The 22399-nt window shown below is 37.9% G+C and overlaps 1 protein-coding gene across 2 annotated transcripts; it reads left to right on the plus strand.

Annotated features, from left to right (window-relative positions):
• The first annotated feature begins 156 nt into the window (after positions 1–156).
• LOC110028957 lies at positions 157–22381 on the plus strand. 2 transcript variants are annotated; one of them, XR_002294472.1, is made up of 9 exons: positions 157–4855; positions 4955–5205; positions 5286–5430; positions 6287–6473; positions 6553–6867; positions 6952–7640; positions 20692–21213; positions 21313–21558; positions 22307–22381. XR_002294472.1 is itself a non-coding variant. In XM_020731039.1 (8 exons), the coding sequence occupies exons 1-8, from the start codon at positions 377–379 to the stop codon at positions 21388–21390; spliced, it is 6666 nt and encodes a 2221-aa protein (XP_020586698.1). In that variant the 5' UTR covers positions 157–376; the 3' UTR covers positions 21391–21714. The 2 variants fall into 2 exon arrangements, 1 of the variants encoding a protein (XP_020586698.1); XM_020731039.1 differs by lacking the exon at positions 22307–22381 and having other exon boundaries at positions 21313–21714.
• Positions 22382–22399: the final 18 nt, after the last annotated feature.

Genomic DNA, 22399 nt, shown 5'->3' on the forward strand with positions numbered 1-22399 from the left:
TGTCATTTTGTCGTGATTCTGTTGAACCGCCGAACAAGGTTAGAAGTGAGATCAGCGAACCGTAGAAGCAACTAACCTGATAATCCGAACGTTAATTGAACGGTTCGGATCTTGACTGGAGCTCGGGAGAGATAGATAACACTCTTCAGTCTGCCCACCTTCTTCCTTTCTTCGAGTAGGGATTCCCTTCAGTCTCAACCCACTGGTTAGGGTCTCCCCACTTCTGCCCTTCCCCGGCAACCCTCGCCTCGATCGACTTCGAAACCCTAATCCAATCTATAGGTGGTGACATCCCTCTCCCTTTCTCGGCTCGCGGATCGCGAAGCGTGGGCTTAGTATTTGATGCATTTTTACTTGCCGATAACTTGTATATTGGATGGCACATCCCGGCAAATTCCTCTCTGTTAATCTCAACAAATCGTACGGCAAGCCCTCCTCCTCCACTCAGGGTTATGGAAACGGCCGTCCGCGCTCCGCCGGAGGCGTCGGCGGAATGGTGGTACTATCGCGACCGCGGAGCTCCTCTGGTACCACCGCGCACAAGAGCTCGTCGAAGCTCGCAGTTCCGCCCCCCGTAAACCTTCCCTCTCTTCGGAAAGAGCACGAGCATCTCGATCCGGCTTCATCAAATCCTTCTTCGGGCCACAGCGGGGCCGGCCTTGGCTCTGGCAACGGTACTTCTATGGGCTGGACGAAACCGGGTAGGTCCTCCGGGAAGCAGGAAAGTTTAGCGGGCGATGCGCGTCCAACAGTTCTTATGGAGAAAGCTGTGATCTTGAAGGGGGAGGATTTCCCATCTCTTCTGGCGACGTCCGCCTCTTCGTCAAAGCAGAAGCAGAGGCAAATTAGCGAGAAGTCTGATGGGTGGGAAGAGAAAACCGAGCTGTCGTCTGTCGTTGATATGAGGCCGCAAGTGAGATCATCTGCTTTTACCAAGAAAAATGTACATGGCAGTGATGACGGATCAATTCGGATTCCGTATCCTGCGGGACAATCGAGACTGGCGGATGCCAATATTCGGGCGCCTTTCCCACTTGTGAGATTGAGACACGCGACTGATTGGGATGATGACGAAAGAGATAGGAACCACGTTGTTTCCGCATCTGATGATCATGATGGCCGATTATTACTGGATGGTGAAGCTCGCAGTTTGATGTCAAGGGATTTGGGTAGAGGTGATCTTCATGGGAGGGAGTTAATGAACTCTAGAAAGGTCGGTCCAGATGTTAACTCTTGGAGGGTAACATTTCAGCCGAATAGAGATTTTTCAATGCCTCGAGAGTTGCATGTTGATAGGGATCATGTTGGTCACAGGAACTCATCTGTGGGCAGACGGACAAGCCAAGAAAACAGTCATGCTGGATTGTTTGACGGAGAAAGAAGAGATTTTGGCTCGGTTATGGGCGTTGGCAATGTTGAAGTTGCAGAAGCTTTTGATGGCAGGGCTGAAGTTCCCAAAAGTTGGCAACGAGGAAAGCAGTTTTCAAGTGGTATAATCCATATAGGCCCTGCACCTTCTGGGGTTAAAAATTTTCTTTCAAAAGATCCAGTTTTGAATTTCAAAAAAGAAAATGTTGTATCAAATGTTGGGAAACCTTATGTAGAGGGTGCCAATTGGGGAGGGAAGGGTTCTTTATCTAGAGATGCAATTCTGGACCTGAACGCTAAAGCTTTTAGGAAGAAAAAAGATGCAATGAGGCCTTCTGACTTCTTTGACCCTGTAAGGGAATCCTTTGAAGCTGAGCTTGAGAGGGTTCAGCAACTGCAAGAGCTGGAGCGACTGCGGGCGATGGAAGAGAAAACTAGAGCAATGGAGATTGCTCGTAAGGAAATTGAGGAGAGAGAGAGAAGAGTCAGAGAGGAGGAAGAGAGGAAGCAGTTACTTGAAGAAGAGGCAAGGGAAGCTGCCTGGAGAGCTGAACAAGAGAAGTTGGAAGCTGCAAGGAGAACTGAGGAGCAAAGGATTGCAATAAAGGAGGAGAAGAAGAGGATTCTTATGGAGGAGGAAAGAAGAAAAGATGCTGCTCGGCAAAAGTTATTAGAATTGGAGGCCAGGATTGCAAAGAGGCAGACTGTAGCTAATATAGCTAATACAACAGTTGATTGGATGAATGAAAGGGATCCTTCAAGGAACTCAGATCAAACTGAATGGGATAAAACTGAAAGAATGGTGGAACCTTTTACCAGCTCTACCTCATCTGATTCATCTTTTATGAACAGGTTTTCAGTAGGAGTCAAAACTCATAATTCAAATGTTTCATTTTGCCAGAGAGGAAGGCCTGAAAATAACTGGAGCCATAACAGGAAACAGTTCCAGGGAAGTGATGCGCCATTGCTGCTTGTGCCATCATTAACAAGTGGGATGTCATCTAATCTGACAGAAACAGGAGATAGAAATAATGATTTTGATCAATTTAATGGGAATTCCAATATTGATCCTGCATTTGGTGCATGGGACCATGGTCATTTTAGTAGAGACCAGCTTGCTCCTTTTTCACAAAAATCATTCCAAAATACTGAAGTGGAGAACTTAGTCTCGGTTAAAGTTAGGCAAACCTTAAGGCAGCCTCGTGTGCCCCCGCCTCCATCCCTGTCAGTCTCAAGGCTTAAGAATTCTTCTGGGGCTACGTCAGAAGGTCCTAATTCATCGGTTTCAGTGAACAGTGATGCACAAAGTAATCCAACAGGAAGAAAAGAAGAATCTGACTTGCAGATTGTGTATAATTGCAGATATCAGCAAATGATCCAAGAACCCGGAAGTACTGAGTTGCTGGAAGGGACTGCTAGCTCTTTGTTGCAAACAGAGGATAAGAGTAGTCCAAGATATGACTCTCAGTCTTCCCTTTCTGTTTCTAGCCCACCTAGTTCACCCACTCAACACTCTCTTGATGAACTTGATGATTGTGACGATTTCCCTGCTCCTACAAGTTATATTGAATATGAAAATACTGCATTATCTGATAGCAAGCCCATGATGCCAGAATTGGATGCCAAGCACATGCATTCTGAGACAACGCTTTTCTCTCTTGAGGAAGATGATGAATGGGCTGTTGATAATCATGAAGAAATGCAAGAAGGAAATCATGATATAGACCATGATATTTACGGGGAAGGTAATGAAGACCATGAAGGTGATGATGGAAATCTTGAAATGGAAAATAAGCTTCATGATGTTGATGCAGTTGTTGGGAAACCAGATGAGGAAACTAGGAATAGTTCTTTTGGCATCATTTGCTGTCCTCAACTTGGAGCTCCTGTTCATGATTTGCTGAATAACGATTTTGGGCATGCTAAAACGGGCATAAACCAGCTACGTCCTACTAGTGCTAAGACAAAGCTTGAATTTGCCACTAACTGTGTAGATATGTTGCAAGTAAAGGATGCTTTGCCTGGTGAGGTTTTGAATGCCTCTCCGGAAGAAAAAACTGCAGTTCATCCTCCTGAAAGCGTGGAAGCATCTAAATTTTTGGGTCAAAATCCAGTGGAATCTGCAACAAATTTGTCATTGTCGTCTTCATTTTGTTCCATCTCAGCCTCAAATCCTACTAGTATGGATGAAGTGCCTGTTAGGTTTCAGTTTGGGCTATTTTCTGGTCCTCCGTTGATTCCATCTCCTCTTCCAACTATTCAAATTGGCTCAATTCAGATGCCACTTCCTCTGCATGAACAATTTGATTCTTACAGTCAGATGCATGCTTCGCGTCCTCCATTTTTTCAGCTTGATCAGATAAACAGTTACGCGCCACCTTTCTCTCATAGTACCTTGCCAATAGCTGCTCAGACATTGTCCTTCATGCATCCTTCCTCTTTAGGTCACAGTTATATCGGTCTGAATCCTGGAAGTTCTTCAAGTAATCTTGTTAGTCTGGCTTCTACTCCAATAAAGGTCTTGGAAAAAGAACAGCCTACTTTTCCACCAGATAGTCAGCCTGGTTTTGGATCTGTGATTGCTAACCAACGTTTAGAGAATTTGGATTCTGAACAGCTAACTGAATTGCTGGGTGAAACAGGGGACAAAGCTCTTAGATCACCGAGCCAGATTACATCAGCTGGTTCTGATGAGAAGAAAGATGTGCGTGATTCGTTTTCTCCTTCAGCTAATCCTGATGTATCTTCATATAAGAATTGTAGATCCATGGTTAATTCTAGACGAGTGCGAGTTTGGCCACATGTTGAATCATTATCTTCAAATAGAAAATCTGAATCTGTGATGAAAGCTCCTGGAACTATGCCTGAGATTAAAAGGAATAGATTTTTGCACAATGCAAGAATTACTGGTTCTCTGCCATCTCTCAGAAGGACGGAGGACTTATTTGCTAATTCTTATCGGCATCAAAGAAGTGGTCGCAGGCATTTTCAAGGAATTGAATATAGGATTAAGGAGAATGGTGGAGCAAGACAAATGAACCGCTCCGAAATTTTTAACCATAGTAGGCAGAATGAGAAGCCTAACCACAGTAACATTGCTCTGGGTGTTTCCTCAAGAAATTTGGGCCGGAAGGATTCTGTTGTTACTAATTCAGCAAAAACTACAGATGAGGAAGCAGCTCCTGCTACACAAACTGCAGGTGTTGCTAGTATGAGCAGAGCTATTAAAGAAGAAACTGTGCCGAAGATGGGCATGACCACTTTTAATTTTTGTGGTGGGGAAGGAATTTTAAAGAAAAATGGGCTTCTTGAGGATGATGTTGACGCTCCTCTGCTGAGTGGCATTGTTAGGATTTTTAATCAGCCCGGCATTGAAGCTTCTACTGATGCCGATGGATTTGTTGAGGTAAGGTCTAAACGGAAGGTGTCAAATGAACGGCGAGGACAGAAGGAGAGAGAGATCAACCCAAGTTATAAGGCTGTAAAGGTAGTTCTTAGAATGAATTTTGCTTGACCCACACAGTTTAATGTTCTTATGTTTCTATAGAGTAATTCCTATTAATTTCATATTGCTTTACGACACCAGGTTCCTAGAAAGCCCCGTACAATTGTTTCAAATGATACTGTTCCCTCTAGATCAGATATGGTTGCGGCTTTAGCGGGTGGGGCTGCTTTGAAAGGTCTTCATTCTGATCCCGGAAACCCTATCAGAAGGCAACAAGCTGCTCTGGAAGCTTCATTGTTGCCCACTACAGGCATGGAAGGCCAGACAATACCACCAATTCGTAACCCTGCCATGAATTCTACTAATTTTGAAGCGAATCTCAAAAGTTTAAAGTATGCTACTTTAAGAACCATTGTCTCTCCCTTAAACAAATTTCTTTTTCTAGTTCCTCTACTTATACTATCATTTGCAGTTCCACTCAGGTAAGTTCTGCCGCTGAGAAAACTAGTGATGTAACAAAGCTTATGCCAAGCTTGTCTTTTGGCAACAATATCGTTGCTTATGATAAGGGTTCTGTTCCTTTAGGTGCATGGGGTAACGTTCACCTGAATCATCAGGTAACTTCATACGCCACTGCTCGCTTCTTTGTAGCATAACCTTTTATTTTATTGCATTTTATTGCTTATAAGTTTGTCTCTGTGTTTCTAGCTTTTTGAGTTTTATCTTTCCATGCACAGTTTATTTCTGGAGATGGTTCTAGCTTGATAGAAGTTATGAATTACAATATTTTAGAGATGATCTTTGGTGAGCATACATTGACTGTTATTTTTTATTTACTTATAACCTGGAGTAAGTTTGTAATTCATATTAAAATAATGACGTTCCAGTCCCCTCTGAACTTGTCTGCCTTATTTTTGTATTGCTAGTTCAGGCAAATTATACAAAGCAGCGCTTTTTTCTTTCATATCTTATGCTTATGTGTTCTTTCATGCTTTATTTATGTGTGTGTTAAGTTGTTGACCATTTTATTTGTAGGGGGCAGAAATATGGCATCATAAATGCTGAATATTATTGTGTTTACTCTCATTTTAGTTAACCCATACAATGTTAACATATTGTTAATGTTATGCTTTTGTCCATGTTATATGCTTACTTCAAAAGAGTTGTTATATCATATATGCTGCAACCACTTACAAATTGCAGGTTTCTGCGTCTATCTGTTTGATGCAATTGCTAGAACTTTGGTTGTTTTTGTGCGTTGCTTTGATGACGGGATCAATATCATTACCTGCAAGGATCTGGTGTCAACCTGCCATGAGAAGGCTCAATGAGAAGCCTTCATAGTGAAGATAAATCATTGTATTTTAGGATTCATCTATGCAAATCTGTATAGGGCTATAAAATATATTTTCAAAAGGTTTTTTGTTTCTGAATTTTCTGTAAGTTTCACATTCCTTGGTAATGATTTTTCAGGCGATTACTTCGACCCTATCTCAACTTGATGAAGCTTCAAATCCAGTTGAGAGTAATCTACTTTCAGCTGATGAAGGTTCTCTAGAGGATAGCGACCGTGAAACATCTACTATGACTCATGAAAAACCATATTTTCCTTCTGCCAATCAGTTTAACTTCCCATTTGCTGGGGAGAAGATTCAATTTGGTGAATGTTTTGTTGTTGCCTGAAAGTTTTTTTATGATTTCTCAAGCATTTTTTAATACCATATTTTACTTTATGTCAGGTGCTGTTGAATTGCCACAAACTCTGACCTCTCCTAGCCAATCTGTTTCAAGCGGCTTATGGCCTCCTAGTTATATTGTACTAAATCCATCAATCATCCACAATGTAAATGTGAATGAAAATAGTCAGAGGAGCTTCTTTGAGAAAGAGAAGTGTTCTGGTGTTTCTTGTAGACACCTGGATGACACTGAGGCACAAGCTGAGGCTGCTGCTTCTGCTGTTGCTGTTGCTGCATTTAGCAATGATGAGATCTCTGTTTGTACATTAGGTACAGGTTCCACTTTTGACATTGTAACCAAAGGACTTAATGCCCCAGGTATCTCTCTGACCTTTCGAGGTTAAAATACAGCAAAATAGTTGAAAATCCCAACCTCATGAACTATAAAAACTTCTATGGCAGATGAAACGAGGTTTGCTGATGTGGTGGATCAGTCAGCTAGTGAAGAGTCATTGGTTGCTACTCTTCCAGCGGATCTTTCTGTGGATACTCAGCACTCATTGTGGCCTCCTTTACCAGGCATTCATTCTTCTCGTCCCATACTTTCTCATATTGCTGGACCTCAACCTACTGTTTTCCCTTTCTTTGACCCAAAACCCATACTGGGTGGACCCATATTTCCCTTTAGGCCACAAGATGAGTCCACAGGGTCTCAGGAACAGCCACAACCAGATGCAACTTTTGGTTCTTTGCCCACTGGAACTTGGTCACAGTGCCATTCCGGTGTTGACTCATTCTATGGTTCGCCAGCAGGATTTCCTGCTCCTTTTATGAGTCCCCTTGGAGGGCTCTCTGGGGTTCATCCTCAGATGGTCTTTTACAATCATTTTGCTCCTGTTGGGCAATTTGGTCAAGTAGGCCTTAGTTATATGGGCACCACTTATATACCTACTGGAAAGCAGCCTGACTGGAAGCACAACTCAGAATCTTTCACCATGAATGTGAACAAGGCTGATCCCAGTAATCTAAATTTTATTTATGGTCAACAAAAAGTAGCCCACGTGCCTACTCTTGCACAGCAGTTGCCTTCTGGATCAGCTGTTAGTCCGGTGAATTCACCTTTTCCCATGTTCAATTTTAGACCCTTCCAGGTACCAGTTTCTTAATAGTAGAGAAATTATTTCTTTTGAACTTCGCAAATTTGCTTTGTTTTTTTTCTTTATGATACACGCCATATGAATTGTAAACAGCTTCTTCCTTATTGTGTACTTCTCCCAAAGTATAAAATTACATCATCCGACAATTAAAGGTGAATTATGCATCTTACCTATTATGCAGTTGATGTATTTTGAAACCTCACTCTTTTTTTGAGTTGCACAAAGTCACCAGTTGTGGATTTTGGTTTCAAAGTTTCTAAGCACTCCATTTTATTTACATCTACTTATTCTAGTTACGAAAGATTTAATTTATTCATTTGACTCTCTTTATTCAAAATTTCCGATTTAACCTTTAGCATAATTCAATTCACCGTGCTAGGCTTTTTCTGAGGAAGACTTTTTATGTTCATTGCCTTTGAGGTTATAACTCAGCCATTAAGTTTATTTACCCGTCTTATGGGGCATTGACAAAGGTGTTTTAATCCCATTTATTACAAAATGCAAAATATATTGTTTTCCTTATTGGTATGATGCATTTCAATGTTAAATTAGATGTTCATATTGTATGAATCGAATATCATGCTATGTTTTTTCAGAAGCTTAACAAGAAAATGTGAATTTCTTATCATTTTAAACTGTTAGATTTACAAGTAATGATTATACGTTACATACAAACTAGGCTATTTTGAAATGATATCATATTGTTACTTCCAAAATAACATGGGTGTGGACTGCCTTGTGACATTCTGTATGAATTGTATTGTTGATATGAATGGTTCAAGGTCCTCTCACTGTAGATTTAGTTTTACGGCTTATTTGGTTCACTGCTAATCAAAGTCCAGAAGACAATGTAAATCATATTTTTGAAATATTGTAATTCTAAAACGAGCAAAACATTTTGGCTGAAAATAGCTTTTTTAAGGCAGTCTCAATAGTTTTGGTTGTGATTTGTTTTAACTCGGTTTCATGTGGGAAAAGAAAACTCTATGATTGTCAAACTTAAGAGTGTAAAACCCATATTGATTTGCAAATACATTCAACCACATGATGGAATATCAATTTCTATAGTTTTGGGCATGTTTCTCATTTTTCGAGAATCTAAGTGGGTTCCGAGGTTAGAGCAATGAGTTTTCTTCTTTCCCTTGTGTGTGCATGCATGTGTCGTGGATGTTTCTTATCTCGTAGAAGAGGAAAATTTGATTTTTATTTGCGTGAAGTTTGTGTATTTTGGCATGTGATTAAAGTGGGGGTTTTCATCATTATAGAGAAAAGAATGGTCGTGAATTCATGACAGCAAGTAAGATTCGAGTTATTTCAGCAAACACATCTAACTTAATAAGGAATCTACTTATACGCCTAAAATACAAATATTCCTAGTTATACTAGTTAATTACAAAGATTTTAGATTCTAATTGGCCTAATAGATTAGGTAGCTAATGTATGGTTAATATCTGCCCCCAAAATGATTTTGGTTTTCTAAGAAGCATCAATTTGCTCATAAAGAATTGATGACTTTGAAATGTCATGACATTCATGAATATGTTAGCAATCCTAAGATTTGTAGAAATGTGAGGGAAAAAAAAGGTGTTTTGAAATCTCCCCAAATTGAATGATAGCTGTTTCAATGTATTTTGTGTTCCCATGATAAATAGGATTGGTCATAGCTTCGATGACATTAGTATTACCTGCATGGAGGTGAGTGGCATGATTTTGAACAAAATCTTTTTCAGACAAAGTTTATGAAACTAGATAATCTCATAACATGTAATAGATATACCACAATGTTCAGATTTAGTAGATGATTTAGATACTTTCTTATTCTTCCATGTAATCAACGAATGACTAACAAAACACACAGTGGTCCATGACAGCCATTGGTATCAAGACACTCAACCTAAACATCACCACCAGTATGCGACAAGATGAAGGGGGAAATTAATTGGAAAGAACAAATTATGGATTATGACTAGGTGTTCCACTAAGATATCAATTGATTTGATAACCAACAGTTTAGTGTTAATAACTTGGAGTTTGCATAATTAGTTGAACAACAAACGAAATGTTGGCTCGAGTAATTGTCCAATATTGAAATTGTCAACCAACTTTCAAAAAACAATAAGATCAAGAGAAAATATCACTTTCTTCACCATGATACTTTATATTTATGCCAGGACTAGGGCTCGGGACTTTGAATTTACAATGAAATTCACATTTTAAACTTAATCACCAAAATAAATAAAGTCATTAACAAATATAAATTCTAGTCAACTTAATATTAAAATAAATGTGAAGGAATTTATCTTTCTTTAGTTCAGTTGCCTTCTAGTAGCATTCTTTCTTCTATTGCTCATTTTCTATTTTAAATCTTAAACCTGAAAATGTTAGTTTTAGATTGTTGTGAATTATCAACAACCCAATCAACATGCACATGCTTGCTACATAAATCATTTTGATTCTTTTGTCATATAATATATTTATATAACAATCCATTTATAAATGACCACTTTAAATATGTGGAGTAAATATGTTGAGGGAACTTGATTCATTTTAATATGACTAAGTCGTCCAATAGAGCTGATAAATCATGATGTTATATATAATTATTTTCGATTGAATGAGAATCAAAATCAATTGATGCATTTAGTCTAGAAGAAAATATTATTATTGATAGTAATTTAGAAATATGAGCACTCACATAAGTTCTTATTGAGCAAACACTATGCCTCAGCCTCATCCTTATTGCCCTTGCAATTAGGTGTTCCTATAAGTTACTCTAATTGATGAATAAAAACCCTAAAAAAATATAGTTATTTAGAACTCTCTATTTATCTCTTTGCTTATAGTAATCATTTCAAATAAAAAAATGATTTATTTCTTTAGTTTATTTTGACTATTTTATACTTGCAACTAATGAGGAATTTATATTCTAAATCATATCTATTTATTTAATTGATAATAATTTAGTAATGATATTTTATTTTAAAAATATTTTGCAATCTCTCATAAATTTTTATTTATAATTATAAATATTTTAATTATTTGACCAATAATATAATTATTTGTATTGCTTAATTTCTTAAAGTTTTTCTTATATTTATCATACTTATTCTTCCTTTACAACTTGAATTTATTTTTAATTAAAATATTATGTTGTCATTAAACACCTTTTAAAATTTATTTTAATCTACTATCTAATTTTTTCTCTTTAGATTATTAATTAAATCTTATATTTATTAATTTATCGTAAGTTTATAATTGCTACGTTGAACATATGCAACCTTATTTCAACCAACTAAAGTTCTAATACCTTTCAATAAAAAATAAAAAAATAATAAATAATAAAAAAAAAACTAAACTAAAGTTCTAATAGAAATTTCTGATTGTATGCAATCTACACTTTACAATTTATTAAATTAACTTTTATAACTTAAACTTATAATATAAGGTTTCGTATTACAAAAATCTCCATAAATATTTCTTAAAAATCAAATTAGGTTTTGGATTTGTAATTCATGAGTAAGAAAATCTAAATAGAAATTTACTCGGCTCAATGGACGTCTATGCAATCAAACCCATTGATAGAAGTGTTTGATCCTACCTTCCTCGTTAGTGCTTTATCTTGTGAATTCAATTAGACACAAGACAGAAGGATGGTATTTTTAGATTTGTACACATGTTTTGGTACGTCTCTCTAGCTCGTGCTGCTGTACACGATCTCGATCATGCGAGTATTTTTCCGTCTTTGTCTTGCTTGTTCTCTTTGCTTTGATCCGCTTGAGCCATAACGAACTTGCCTGCCCTTGCCAGCACAATCGCATGAAGCCATGCTTTGTTTGCCATGATGTCAAACTTTGCTCGGCTATGGTTGAGCTCGATTCCCTGTACCACACTTTCGCTCGATCTCTTCTCTCCCACTCTTTGCCTCACATGTGTACGTCTCTCCTCCTCACTCACTTTCTCCTTAACCTTTCGTTGCATCTTCGTTCGCTCCGTCTCCTCCCCTTCGTCTCGGCTCCTTTTTCCGTCTCTTCTTCGAACAGCAGATAGTTGATGCTAGCTGGTTCTGATATTCCAAGGTGTTACAATTTATTTCTAATGGACTATCCACAAGTGAAGAATTTAAATGCATGCTAAGTAATGATATCATCTGTAACTTTTGTTGATTTAGTAATCATATCATGTGTATACTTCTGTTGTCTTAGAAAAATACAAGAGGGATTAGTGTGAGCTTCTAAACCGAAAAAAAACAGTAAGTGCATAAAGACTGTTCATATGCAATATGATCAAAAACTAGTAATTAGTGCCAAATTTATTTCAATAATAATAATGTCGCTACTGTAGATTAGAAGTAGAGAAATACCATTATATCTTTTGCAAAAAAATAAAGAGTCTTATGAGCTCTGTTTGAAAAAGAAATGAAGTAACCTAGACCTATCAAATTATGCTTGGGTAGCTTCTTTCAAGCTATATGAAGAGCATTTTAGTTGAGATGCATTTGAAGAAGAGGTCAAGAAAACAACAGATAGAAGAATCCTGTAAATATTCTTCCTGATATCACCATGAAAAATTAATTTTTAATATCATTCGCTGTAGTGTCCATCTGTGTGAAACAACAATACAGATAATCAAGAGTAAAAATTTGTTCATGGTTAATTCCATATTTTTATTTTTTACCAAATACAAATCAACATTCAATATATTGATCCAAATTATCATCAAAGTAAAAAGCTTTATTGAGTAAATTTATTTGCAGCCAATGGCTTCAACGTTAGAAGGATAATGAATAATATCTTGTGTTTATAATCTTCAAGAGCTAAAAGTTCACCAACAATTGCTTCCTTCCAACAATCATATTTAATAGCCTTTGAATAACATAAAGGAATCAGAATAGAATCCAATGGTGTGAAAGCCAGACCAATTTAGTGGATGAAATTTTTGATGATCGTCTGGTAGCATAAAATGAATATTAGCAACCTAGCTTATGTAGTGAATCAATTTGCACAATCTTACATGAAGGGAGGGTTTGTCTTAGGAAGTGGTAAAGTTGGTTGTTTTCATTCTTCTATAAATCTATTGAGCGGGAGCGCCTCTGGCTTACGAGCGGGATGCGGAAGCGCTTCCCACTTTTGGTGCACGATGCACGTATGAGGACTTACCACGATTCCAGCACCTGGACTGACCAATCCAGGCAGGGGAGAGCCAATCGGTGTGGTCCCTCTTAGGTTTGTGTTTTAAGTTTTTTGTGTCCTCCTTTCAATAATAGGCCCTTAGGTTTGGCCCCTCTTAGGTTTGGCCCCTCCTTTCAATAATAGGCCCAATCCTAATTATCTAGGGCATATATATTTGTTTTTTGTGTTTTAAGTTTTTCAGTTTTTCTGTGTTTGTATCAAGATAGCCATCAACATCTCCAATTATCCCTCCTAAGGCTAAATCAGAATTGAGAATGTGCTTCAAATGTAATTCATTTTGAGGTGGTTCCCGATCATCATCCCAGATGCTTGATTTACCACTGCCACCTGCTAGAATTGTTCTGTCGGCATACCTGTTGTTTCCTTGCCGCCAATCTCCCTTCCTGTTGATTCCTTGCTTCCCCGACCTTCATCCCAGCCACCTGACCTGATACCCACCTCTGTCAAAATTGCTCTTTTCTGCTGCCAACCCCGTCTTAGTTAAAGCCCTGTCAACAACCTTCTCCTTGCCATTGTCCAACCGCCAACCCCCTCACATGTGATGCTGCCGCCTCAACCATTCCAACCTTCTGTCTTCCCCAATCTTAGCCATCTTATCGCAGCCTTCCCACCGCCTTCGACCCATGCCCTAGTTTGATGTTTGAGTTGTGTGTCTTTTGTTATTTCCTATTTCGATGTATGTTTATTGTAAACTCCATTTGTTTTCGGTAATATAAATTACATTTTTTATTGTCGTTTATTAACTTTGGTATTATTTGGTATTAGAGCTAGCATAACCCTAATCCTATCTTAGAGTTTCTAGCATCCACCAATATCCATTTCTTTTCTCCGCACAAAAATTCTTCCTTTTGTTGGTTTTTCAAACGTGCCACCCAATTTTTTTTCCACCCTACATCATCCCTACACCCTATTCCATCCATCCAAAAACAAACCCCAACCACAACATCAAAGAGACAATTGTCGAAGACATGATCAGGAGTAAATGTCATAATGCTATTTATGAGAAATTTGTAAAGTGGTGTCTAGAAAACCACAATAGTTGCTTGCTAAATTGAAGGAATGGAGTGAATCTCTTCCAACAACCTCAATCTCGAAGATTTGGCTTGAAGTATCAGAGAAATATGGATTTGGAAGTAAAGTTGGATTTGTCATATTTTGCCAAGTATTTGGATCAGGACGTGTTCATCAAATGGCTCTGGACCTTGAAACTTTTCTTTGATTACCAGGACGTCCCACTAGACAAAAGGGTAAAGCTAGTCACCAACAAGTTAAAGAATAGTACATTATTGTGGTGGAAAATTTTGAAGCACCTACTCCAACATGAGTGAAAAGACATGATTACTACATGGTCCAAGATGAAACAGAAGATAGAACACTGTTACCTATCAGTTTATTATTGACTTGATGTTTAGACCCTAGCTTCAAAAGTGGAGAGGCAATATCACCAAATGATCGCCACACCTTACGGGCAGAGTTCAACCCCAGGATCGAGCAAGCTATAGTATGCTCAGGGGAACATCCAAGCCCCCACTTGAGGAGAAACTAATTCTGAGCGTACTACATGTGAAGCCAACCATCACTCATAAATATGTCCCAATTAGAAAGTACGTCAAGTGCCACATTTTGGGCACAATGCAACAGATTTCCCAAACAAGTATACGATCAATTTCATTGAACAATGAGTTGTTGAAGAAATGGTAATGACACAGTAAACACTGAAAAATGTTAGGACACAAAAGAGTGTTAGATTCCTACTGATGAGGGAGAAAAACATGTAGTTCAAGCTGAGACCATGAGAGAGGCTCCAATAGAATTAGCATGTGGTCCAAGATGGGCCTAAGTCCGAAAAATCGACACCAGACACATGACAACCCCAGATAAGTGAATTTTATGATTTTTTCAGGTATAGTCTATTTCCTTAGTTACCCTTACTGAGGGAGTTCCAACATGCTAGAGATGAAAATTTTTTGTGACACTTTTGTAAGACTACATGAAGTCATTTGGGCAGTAAAATTAGTTCAGCACTCTAAGCACTGACAGAGGATCTAACATGCTTGATGAACCACAGAGTTAGAAACCGCCTTAGCATACTTTGGGAAAGAGCATCCTATAATAGGATCTAGATCCTACTAGAGCAGAATTGGTCTTTCCTGAGTGGTTGCTATTGAGAGTTGCCCAGTCTTGCCCAATATGCCATAGATTTCATCTCATAGTTGATTTCTCCTTACATCTTTGTTTGCTAGACACAGACGTACGAGTACAAGAAGTGGAAGAATTAAATTACAATTTTGGTTGGTTTGAGGCTTGGTTAGTGAGGATACTCATTCAATTGCAGTTCTAGTTCTTGTTGTGCCCAAGGAGGACTAATACGCTACCAACAAATTTTCATCACCCGACACGAATCTCGAGGCATAACTCGAATCTCAAGACAATCTTTTGAGCAAGGAATATTCAAACCTCGATAAAAACTCATCCAAAAATCTAATTTCAGCAAACTTACAGTCAAACTGACGGCTCGACAAGAACTCAATGTTACCAAAGTTAGTTCAATCCGAGTCAAATCAAGCTTAGGTCAAGACATTAGACCACTCCTGAAAGTTTTTTGGACATATTCGGAATGTTAAACAAATTTTGAATCTAGCAAGCATATAATCGAATCGATCGTATCGACAAGTTGAATCCAACGAGCCCAAAATTGCTCAATTCCAACATCGTTAAGGCACTCAAATGTCCATCAAACGTAATTTGATTGAAGATTGCTCTCCGGATCGTCCGATCAAAATGATTCATATTCCTACATTAATTGCACCTAAAGTACTATAATTAGAGTCCAACCCATTTCATAAGAGAGGGAGCTTGAGGCTTGAGAGAGGACTTAAAGCTTTGAAAAGTAGCTAATGTCCAACATCATCCCTATTACAGCCACCGGTTGTCAGCCGTCATTCACCGCCATCGAATGTTGCTGACCGTCGTAGACACCCACCAACCGACGTCAATTACTGTCAACTGTCGCTGACAGCCGTCAACCACTGCCGACCATCGTTGAGCATTACTGTCGTCGTCAACCACCATCAACCACCGTGAACCACCGTTGACCGTCATTGATCATCACCAACTGCTGTCGACCACCGCTGACCGGAAGCCATCAGTCAACGTTGTAACTTGGAAAACCTAGTAACATTTTCTCGTATGTGGGATAAAGGGTATTTGTAATCATCAACATGTAATTAATTTTTACAACTTTTATTGTCATTACTGGTTGTTTTCTTTTCCCTAGGTGTGTGTTGAATTCTCGTGCAACGCTGAAAAATCCATTACTCTTACTGTCGTGGATTTTCTAGCACGCATTAAGGATGAATATATTCTATCAAGATATGCTTTAGAATGATAACACTTACATAATTAACTTATTGAGAGATTGTTATATTTCTACCACTTTCAACGGGACCGATTTGAGAGACAAAAGCTACAACTAATGAGATTAAAGCTCCCCCAACCTTGGTATATTGACTTGAGAGTGTCCCGCTTACAAGCTGGATGGGAGAGCATCTCCCGCTTTGATGCAGGACTCATGCGTGGAGAGTTCTCGTGATTCCAGCGCCTGTGCCGACTGACCAAGGCAAGGGGAGAGTCGTTCGGCTATTCCTCTTAGGTTTAGCACCTTCTTTCAACTATAGGCCAAAGTTAATTATTTAGGACATATATTTGCTTCCTAAGTTTTAGGGTCTGTTTGGGGCAGCTGCAGCTTATTGAATAATCTGCTGATAAGTTGATTAAAAATAATCTGTTGATAAGCTAGGTGCAATGGTTATTAAAAATTTTTATTTTCTTGGAAAAGTCAGACCGCTGCCAGAAAGCTCCCACCACACCTAGATAGGTGCGGTGTGAAAACGCTACTTTCAGCGTTTTCAAAATGCAGTTTACCCAAACAGTCCAGGTGCATTTTCAAAACGCCACCGCACCAAATAAACTGCCCCAAACAGACCCTTAGGTTTTTAATTTTCGGTGAGTTTTTTATCGAGAAAGTCGACAGCGTCTCTTTTCCCTTCTAGGGCAGTATACAAGGGTCGAGTGGTGCACTATATCTCACTCTTGAGGGGTTCTACTTTTCCCCTGCATCCTTTTTGTCACTACCGCCGTCATCTTTTCTTGCTGTAGCCTCCTATGCGTATATTGCTGAATTTCTGCAGTTCCAGCTCTCGCTATAACCTTCCCCTCCCTCCGCTTTGCTGTCGCAGCAGTCCTAGCCCATTAACATCACTGCGGCTGCTGTCCAACTGTCCTGTACCGCTGCCGTCAACCAGAAACGCCTTTGCCTTACTGTTTTCTTGCAGCCATCAGCCTCCCAGCCGTCTCCCCCTTCCCTTCTTGCATTGCTGCCACCCAAATTGCCCCCTCCAGCCTTGCTCCTACTGTTCCAGCCTCCTACCTTACCACCGCTGCGCAAGACAGCCAGGGATCACCTCCTTCCTGTGTTTCACTACTAACCACCCCAAATCCTCACTGCAACCATCCAGGACAGTTAATCATACTTTTTCTTCTTGTATTTTTACACCTCTCCCTCTCTACTACCAGCATTCCTTTATTGCTGCCACAACCGCTTGCCATTTCAATCCACTTAACCAACTTCCACCAGCCTTGGGGTACATTTTAGCGGTGTTTGCTTGTGTATGTTGTATTTCTCTTTTAAGTGTGTGGTTGTAATCACATTTTTGCTTTTCATTAATAACATCCGCTTTAATTTTGCTGTTTTATTTACATTTTAAGAGTAGAATATAATCATTAAAATTAGGAAGAGCACACACCCCAAGGCTAGAGGCTGGACATGAGAAGAGCTAAAAATTTAATAATTAAAGAAGACAATGTGATGGGGAGTTGCAAAATCTTCTGGTGCATGGATCATAACAAACATAATCTTTGTGATGGTGATATAACTCATAAATGTACATTTAATAGATTGAGTATAAAGTTGATGGCTTTTATGGGATGGTAAATAAGCGAAGCCGCCCAAATGTCTTGAGTATTATGACTGTTGGGATGTACATAACAAAGCAAATAATGGAAGTCAAAGTTCCTAAAATGAGATTGCAATCTATTAACTAAATAGGCTATCATGCTCGAGCCTTCAGCATAAAATTTTGTTGGAACAAAAGGTTCAAGCAACAAAGTTTGAACAACATTTAATGGATGGTGATTCTTACATTCAAAAACATCATTTTGTTAAGGTATATATAAACATGATCGCTAGAAAGCAAACCACTTTTTTGAAGAAATTCATGGGATTTAAGTGACATTCACTTGAATCTTAGTACTTTGATCTTGGAGGAGAATTATGTTTCAACATAGGCTAAAATTTCTAGAATTTAGTAAATACTTTAGATTTCTATAAAAGGAAATAAACCCACTTATTTTTATTGTAATCGTCAATGAATCACAAAATATTTATAATTTGTATGTGATATAATAGTAGTATCCTGGGCATAATTTTGGATTAAATCATAATAGTTTTCAAGGTGACTATCTTGCGATGGAAAGATGAAGAGGCTTGTTTTTCCTAATTTTGCATGTTAAGCGATCAAATAATAAGATGAAAGGGAATTGATCTTTATTTATCAACGAATCAAAGTTCATCAAATATGATAAAATAGTAAAATTTGGCTTACCTAAGCGCTTGTGCCATAGTTCTTTATTTTGATTTATTGTATTATAAGATGATGAGACAACCTTAAATAGAGGAATTCAGTGGGAATAAATTTTTAACTTCAGACATCTTTATTAGTATTTTTCTCACCGCTTGATCGTGCATGTGGCAGCCATCACAAGTAAATCATCATAATTATTATCATTCAAATTTTCTATTGAGATGTGATTAGTAGAAAGCTTGGGAGATGTGAGGCCTACTTTTCTATTAATCGATATTTAACTACCATTAGCAATCTAAATAGAGCTTGATCCCTGGTATGGTTGAATATTGCGATGATATGAGCAATCAGACATATGTCTGAATACACTAGAATCTATAAGTCAAGATAAAGGAGCTAGAAAGTTCGTTAACTTGCAGCCCTAAGCTTAATAAGGCTTTGATAATCATTTATTAAACCATTTTCTTAGCAAGAGTTAATTTCTCTACAACCAATGACCTGATCAACAAGCACTTTTTTAGCATTCAGTTAGAAGATTCTGGGGATGAGTATGGCATTCGTTAATGTTGTATCACGTATTTGTACAATAATTTTATGTTTTTTATTACAGTTGAAAGCACTATGCCTGTAGCCTATGCGCCTGAAGCATTTTACCGACTGCATATCTATTCCTTTACCTTTCTAATGAGCTGCATAAGCAATTGCCTACTTGTGCAATTTATGTTGTTGAAAGGTGGTGATCATCACAAAATGTTGCTCTTAGGAAGTGGTACTTTGAAAATCATGTTCTTAGAAGAAGAGTCATAATTCCCTAACTTGGAGCAAATAGCCACAAATTAAGGAAGAAGTTTCATAAAAGGATTAATAATTTTCTGTTGATTCAGGTGGAACTTTATCATAAATCATTTCAACCCAATTTGGTTCATAAATTTTAAAACGTACAAAAATCAGCTTGGACGGAGAGATAGGCTTGTGTGCAACTAACAATCTCATGCTCTTATCGGAAATTTTCAATTGCATAATGTTGATTATAAATTTTTTATAAATATTCTCAAGTTGTCTTATATGACTTTTGATTGAGAGCAATTGTGTGATCATCCGAACTTAAAGATTTGTCTCATGAAATTTGCCATAGACTTAGGGTTTGTTTGGGGCAGCTGCAGTTATTTGAAGCAACAGCTATGAAGTTGCTGCATAAGAAATTGGTTCGAAAAGTGTATATTTATTTAATTTTCAAAAATTCAGATTACAACTTTCTGACAGCCACCACACTTTAACAGCTCAAGTTGAGAAAATCACATACCTATCATAAAATTTTTAAAATGCAGCAAGAAAACAGTTCTACAAACAAAACTGTGGTGACGGTCTGAAAAACAAAGTAGACATTCAGTTGTCCAAAACAAACCCTTAATTTTTTAGACCTAATGGGTACAAGAACACTATCATCAATTTATCTGGATAATATATTTCACTGACAAATAGTCAGAATTAGATTTATTGGGTAGAATTATTGTTATTTGTGAGGGGTAATGCCAAAGATACCTATCTTTTGAGCTAGAAATGATGCATAATCTTTTAAAAAAACTACCATTATAAGTCCAAAGAGAGTTGATTGCCAAGAGGAAAGATTTCAAAAAGAAATTGATGTCAAATAAAACACCTAGTAGCCGTAGTCTTTTGATAAAAATCAAATTGTTCTAAAAAAAATGAATGGAACATAGACTGCACCTACTCGTTCATGGAGTAAATTATGATAAGATCTTTAGCCACATTACAAATGTTCTCACTACTATTCTTTGAGAATTAAAGACTCTTGTAAGATGGGAGATGTGCAGTGCTTTAAGAGAGTTGGAGATTAAAGGCATTTAGGCAAGGGCAATATCAAAATGGAACCGAGATTTGTTGAAGTTGACGTAAGATGAGGATGAGAGAACAGGGCATGTATTAGTCAAGGGAACAACAGTTCGATGAGAACGGCAAGCTATCCAAAATGAGATGACTCTGATGCCATGTCAATAAGCGTGGTAGCTACTAAATACGTTGCTATGTTTTGTTTTTATGAGGAAGTTGGGTAATTTATTGCTATGCTTGATGTTTTCTATGAGTAATTAGACATATGGTTTACTGCTGTATAATAATCAGATATAAATTTAACCGTTACATTTTGAATATTCTTGTTTAACTCTGACTCCAGTAGTCTACTTCTATTTTCAGTCACCTACAGAGGCATCAGCTCCACTTCTCTGGCCACCAATTCCACATCCATCTTCCCATTCTATTCGATTCTCAAATCCATCTGAGCAATTGCAAAGCCTTCCTGCGGATGTGTATGTTACTAACGTCAGTCCAAATGTTTCTCATTCTGCCGCTGCTGATTTGCCTGATGAGCTTGGTTTGTTGGAGTCCACAGCTTCTAATTCTGCTGATGCAAATCCCATCCAACCTTCAAGAAACCCTGCAGCAACTAGCGGCATTAAGGACCTAAATGGCATGCCAAGTTCTGCAAATTCTTTTGTTAGCCATGGTGAGGATGGTAGAATTGGGGGCATTCAGAGTCTGGTGGCCCAACAAACAATTTCACCTGTCCCGCAAAACCTTGCTCCGATCGGAAAGGCTGATCAACCAAAAGGCGCTGTTCAGAAGACTAGCTTTGGTAGCAGTGAATGGCGCCAGAGAAATACATTCCCGGGAAAAAACCGCAATTTCGGCTCCAACAAGAATACTGGTTCCACCAAGGTGAAACAAATTTATGTGGCTAAATCTCTGTCAAGCTGAACCAAGATGTGTATCAAAAGCAATAGCGGCTAAAGTTTTAGTCAAAATTTTTGGTAACAGATCCTGGAGAGAGTTTTGTTGTTGTCTACGGAAGGAAGCCAAGGCTGGGTTCTCTGCATCCATATTTTCTGCCGCTAGTTAACAGAATAGTTTTTTCTACAGAATAAACAGATGCCTTTGTTTGTAAGCGGCTGTGGTTGGGTGGGATACTTCTGTGCTAATATGGGATCCAAAGGGGCTGCTTTTGTAGCTGAATGAATTTGGTGTTTTTTATTGTTTGGAATGACAATTCTTATATGTTAAAAGGTAATGTTTCGTTCTTTGGATGCTGCAGATGAAATATTCAAATTTTGCTGTTATAGCACAGAAGGGTCAGAATTTTTTTGTAGAAGAATTTGTAAGGGATTGCAATTGTATTGCCCAGTTATTATTATGTTAAATTTGCAAGATATCATTCCTTCTTCTCTCATTGATCATATAAGAACTTGGGAGTAGGATTTGAGTCTTAATCAGAAGCCTCCCATTTGCGATCTTCTTCACTGCACTGGCAAGGAAATTTGCTGAATTGACTCTTAATTCATTCTTTTTTTTTTTTTTGGGCATTTACATACATACAATACAACTCTTATGTATTTACATTATCTAACTCCTAAATTTTAATTTTTATAATTATGACATTCAAATCTCTCACATCACATTAAACAGAAACCAGTCGAGTAATATATACACATACCATCATGTAAATTTTCAAAATTCATTAGGACATTTAATTTTCAAAATTATTTAATACATTTATTTTTCAAAATTCTTTACAATATTTAGTAATGTGTAATAAACAAAATATATACATCAACTGTTCGTTCCATAGTAAACTAAGGCAAGCAACTCATGCTGCAAATTCAACATGCATCAATGATACAAACTACAAGCACACCAAAGCTTCAATACAAAACCTCTTTGATGTCAGAAGATGAAAAAGAAAATAAAATCAACTTTTATTTCTTACATATCAACATACTGCTACTCATTTCTAACGCTAGCTAACATATTGCAGACAAGCTTGCGTCAACTTTATATACACCGCAGTTGATGAATTTATTCAAAGCCAGTAGATGAAATTTCAGCGGTTCATTGCTGAAATAAACTA

This window comes from Phalaenopsis equestris, unplaced genomic scaffold (assembly GCF_001263595.1).
Source record: "Phalaenopsis equestris unplaced genomic scaffold, ASM126359v1 Scaffold000540, whole genome shotgun sequence".
Lineage (NCBI taxonomy): Eukaryota > Viridiplantae > Streptophyta > Magnoliopsida > Asparagales > Orchidaceae > Phalaenopsis > Phalaenopsis equestris.

Bases quoted from the DNA above. Each gene is read 5' to 3' on its own strand.
- LOC110028957 (XM_020731039.1), top strand. From the start codon at position 377: ATGGCACATCCCGGCAAATTCCTCTCTGTTAATCTCAACAAATCGTAC. The intron at 5,431-6,286 runs GTAACTTCATAC...ATGATTTTTCAG, and splicing joins ACGTTCACCTGAATCATCAG to GCGATTACTTCGACCCTATC. The intron at 7,641-20,691 runs GTACCAGTTTCT...TTCTATTTTCAG, and splicing joins TCAATTTTAGACCCTTCCAG to TCACCTACAGAGGCATCAGC.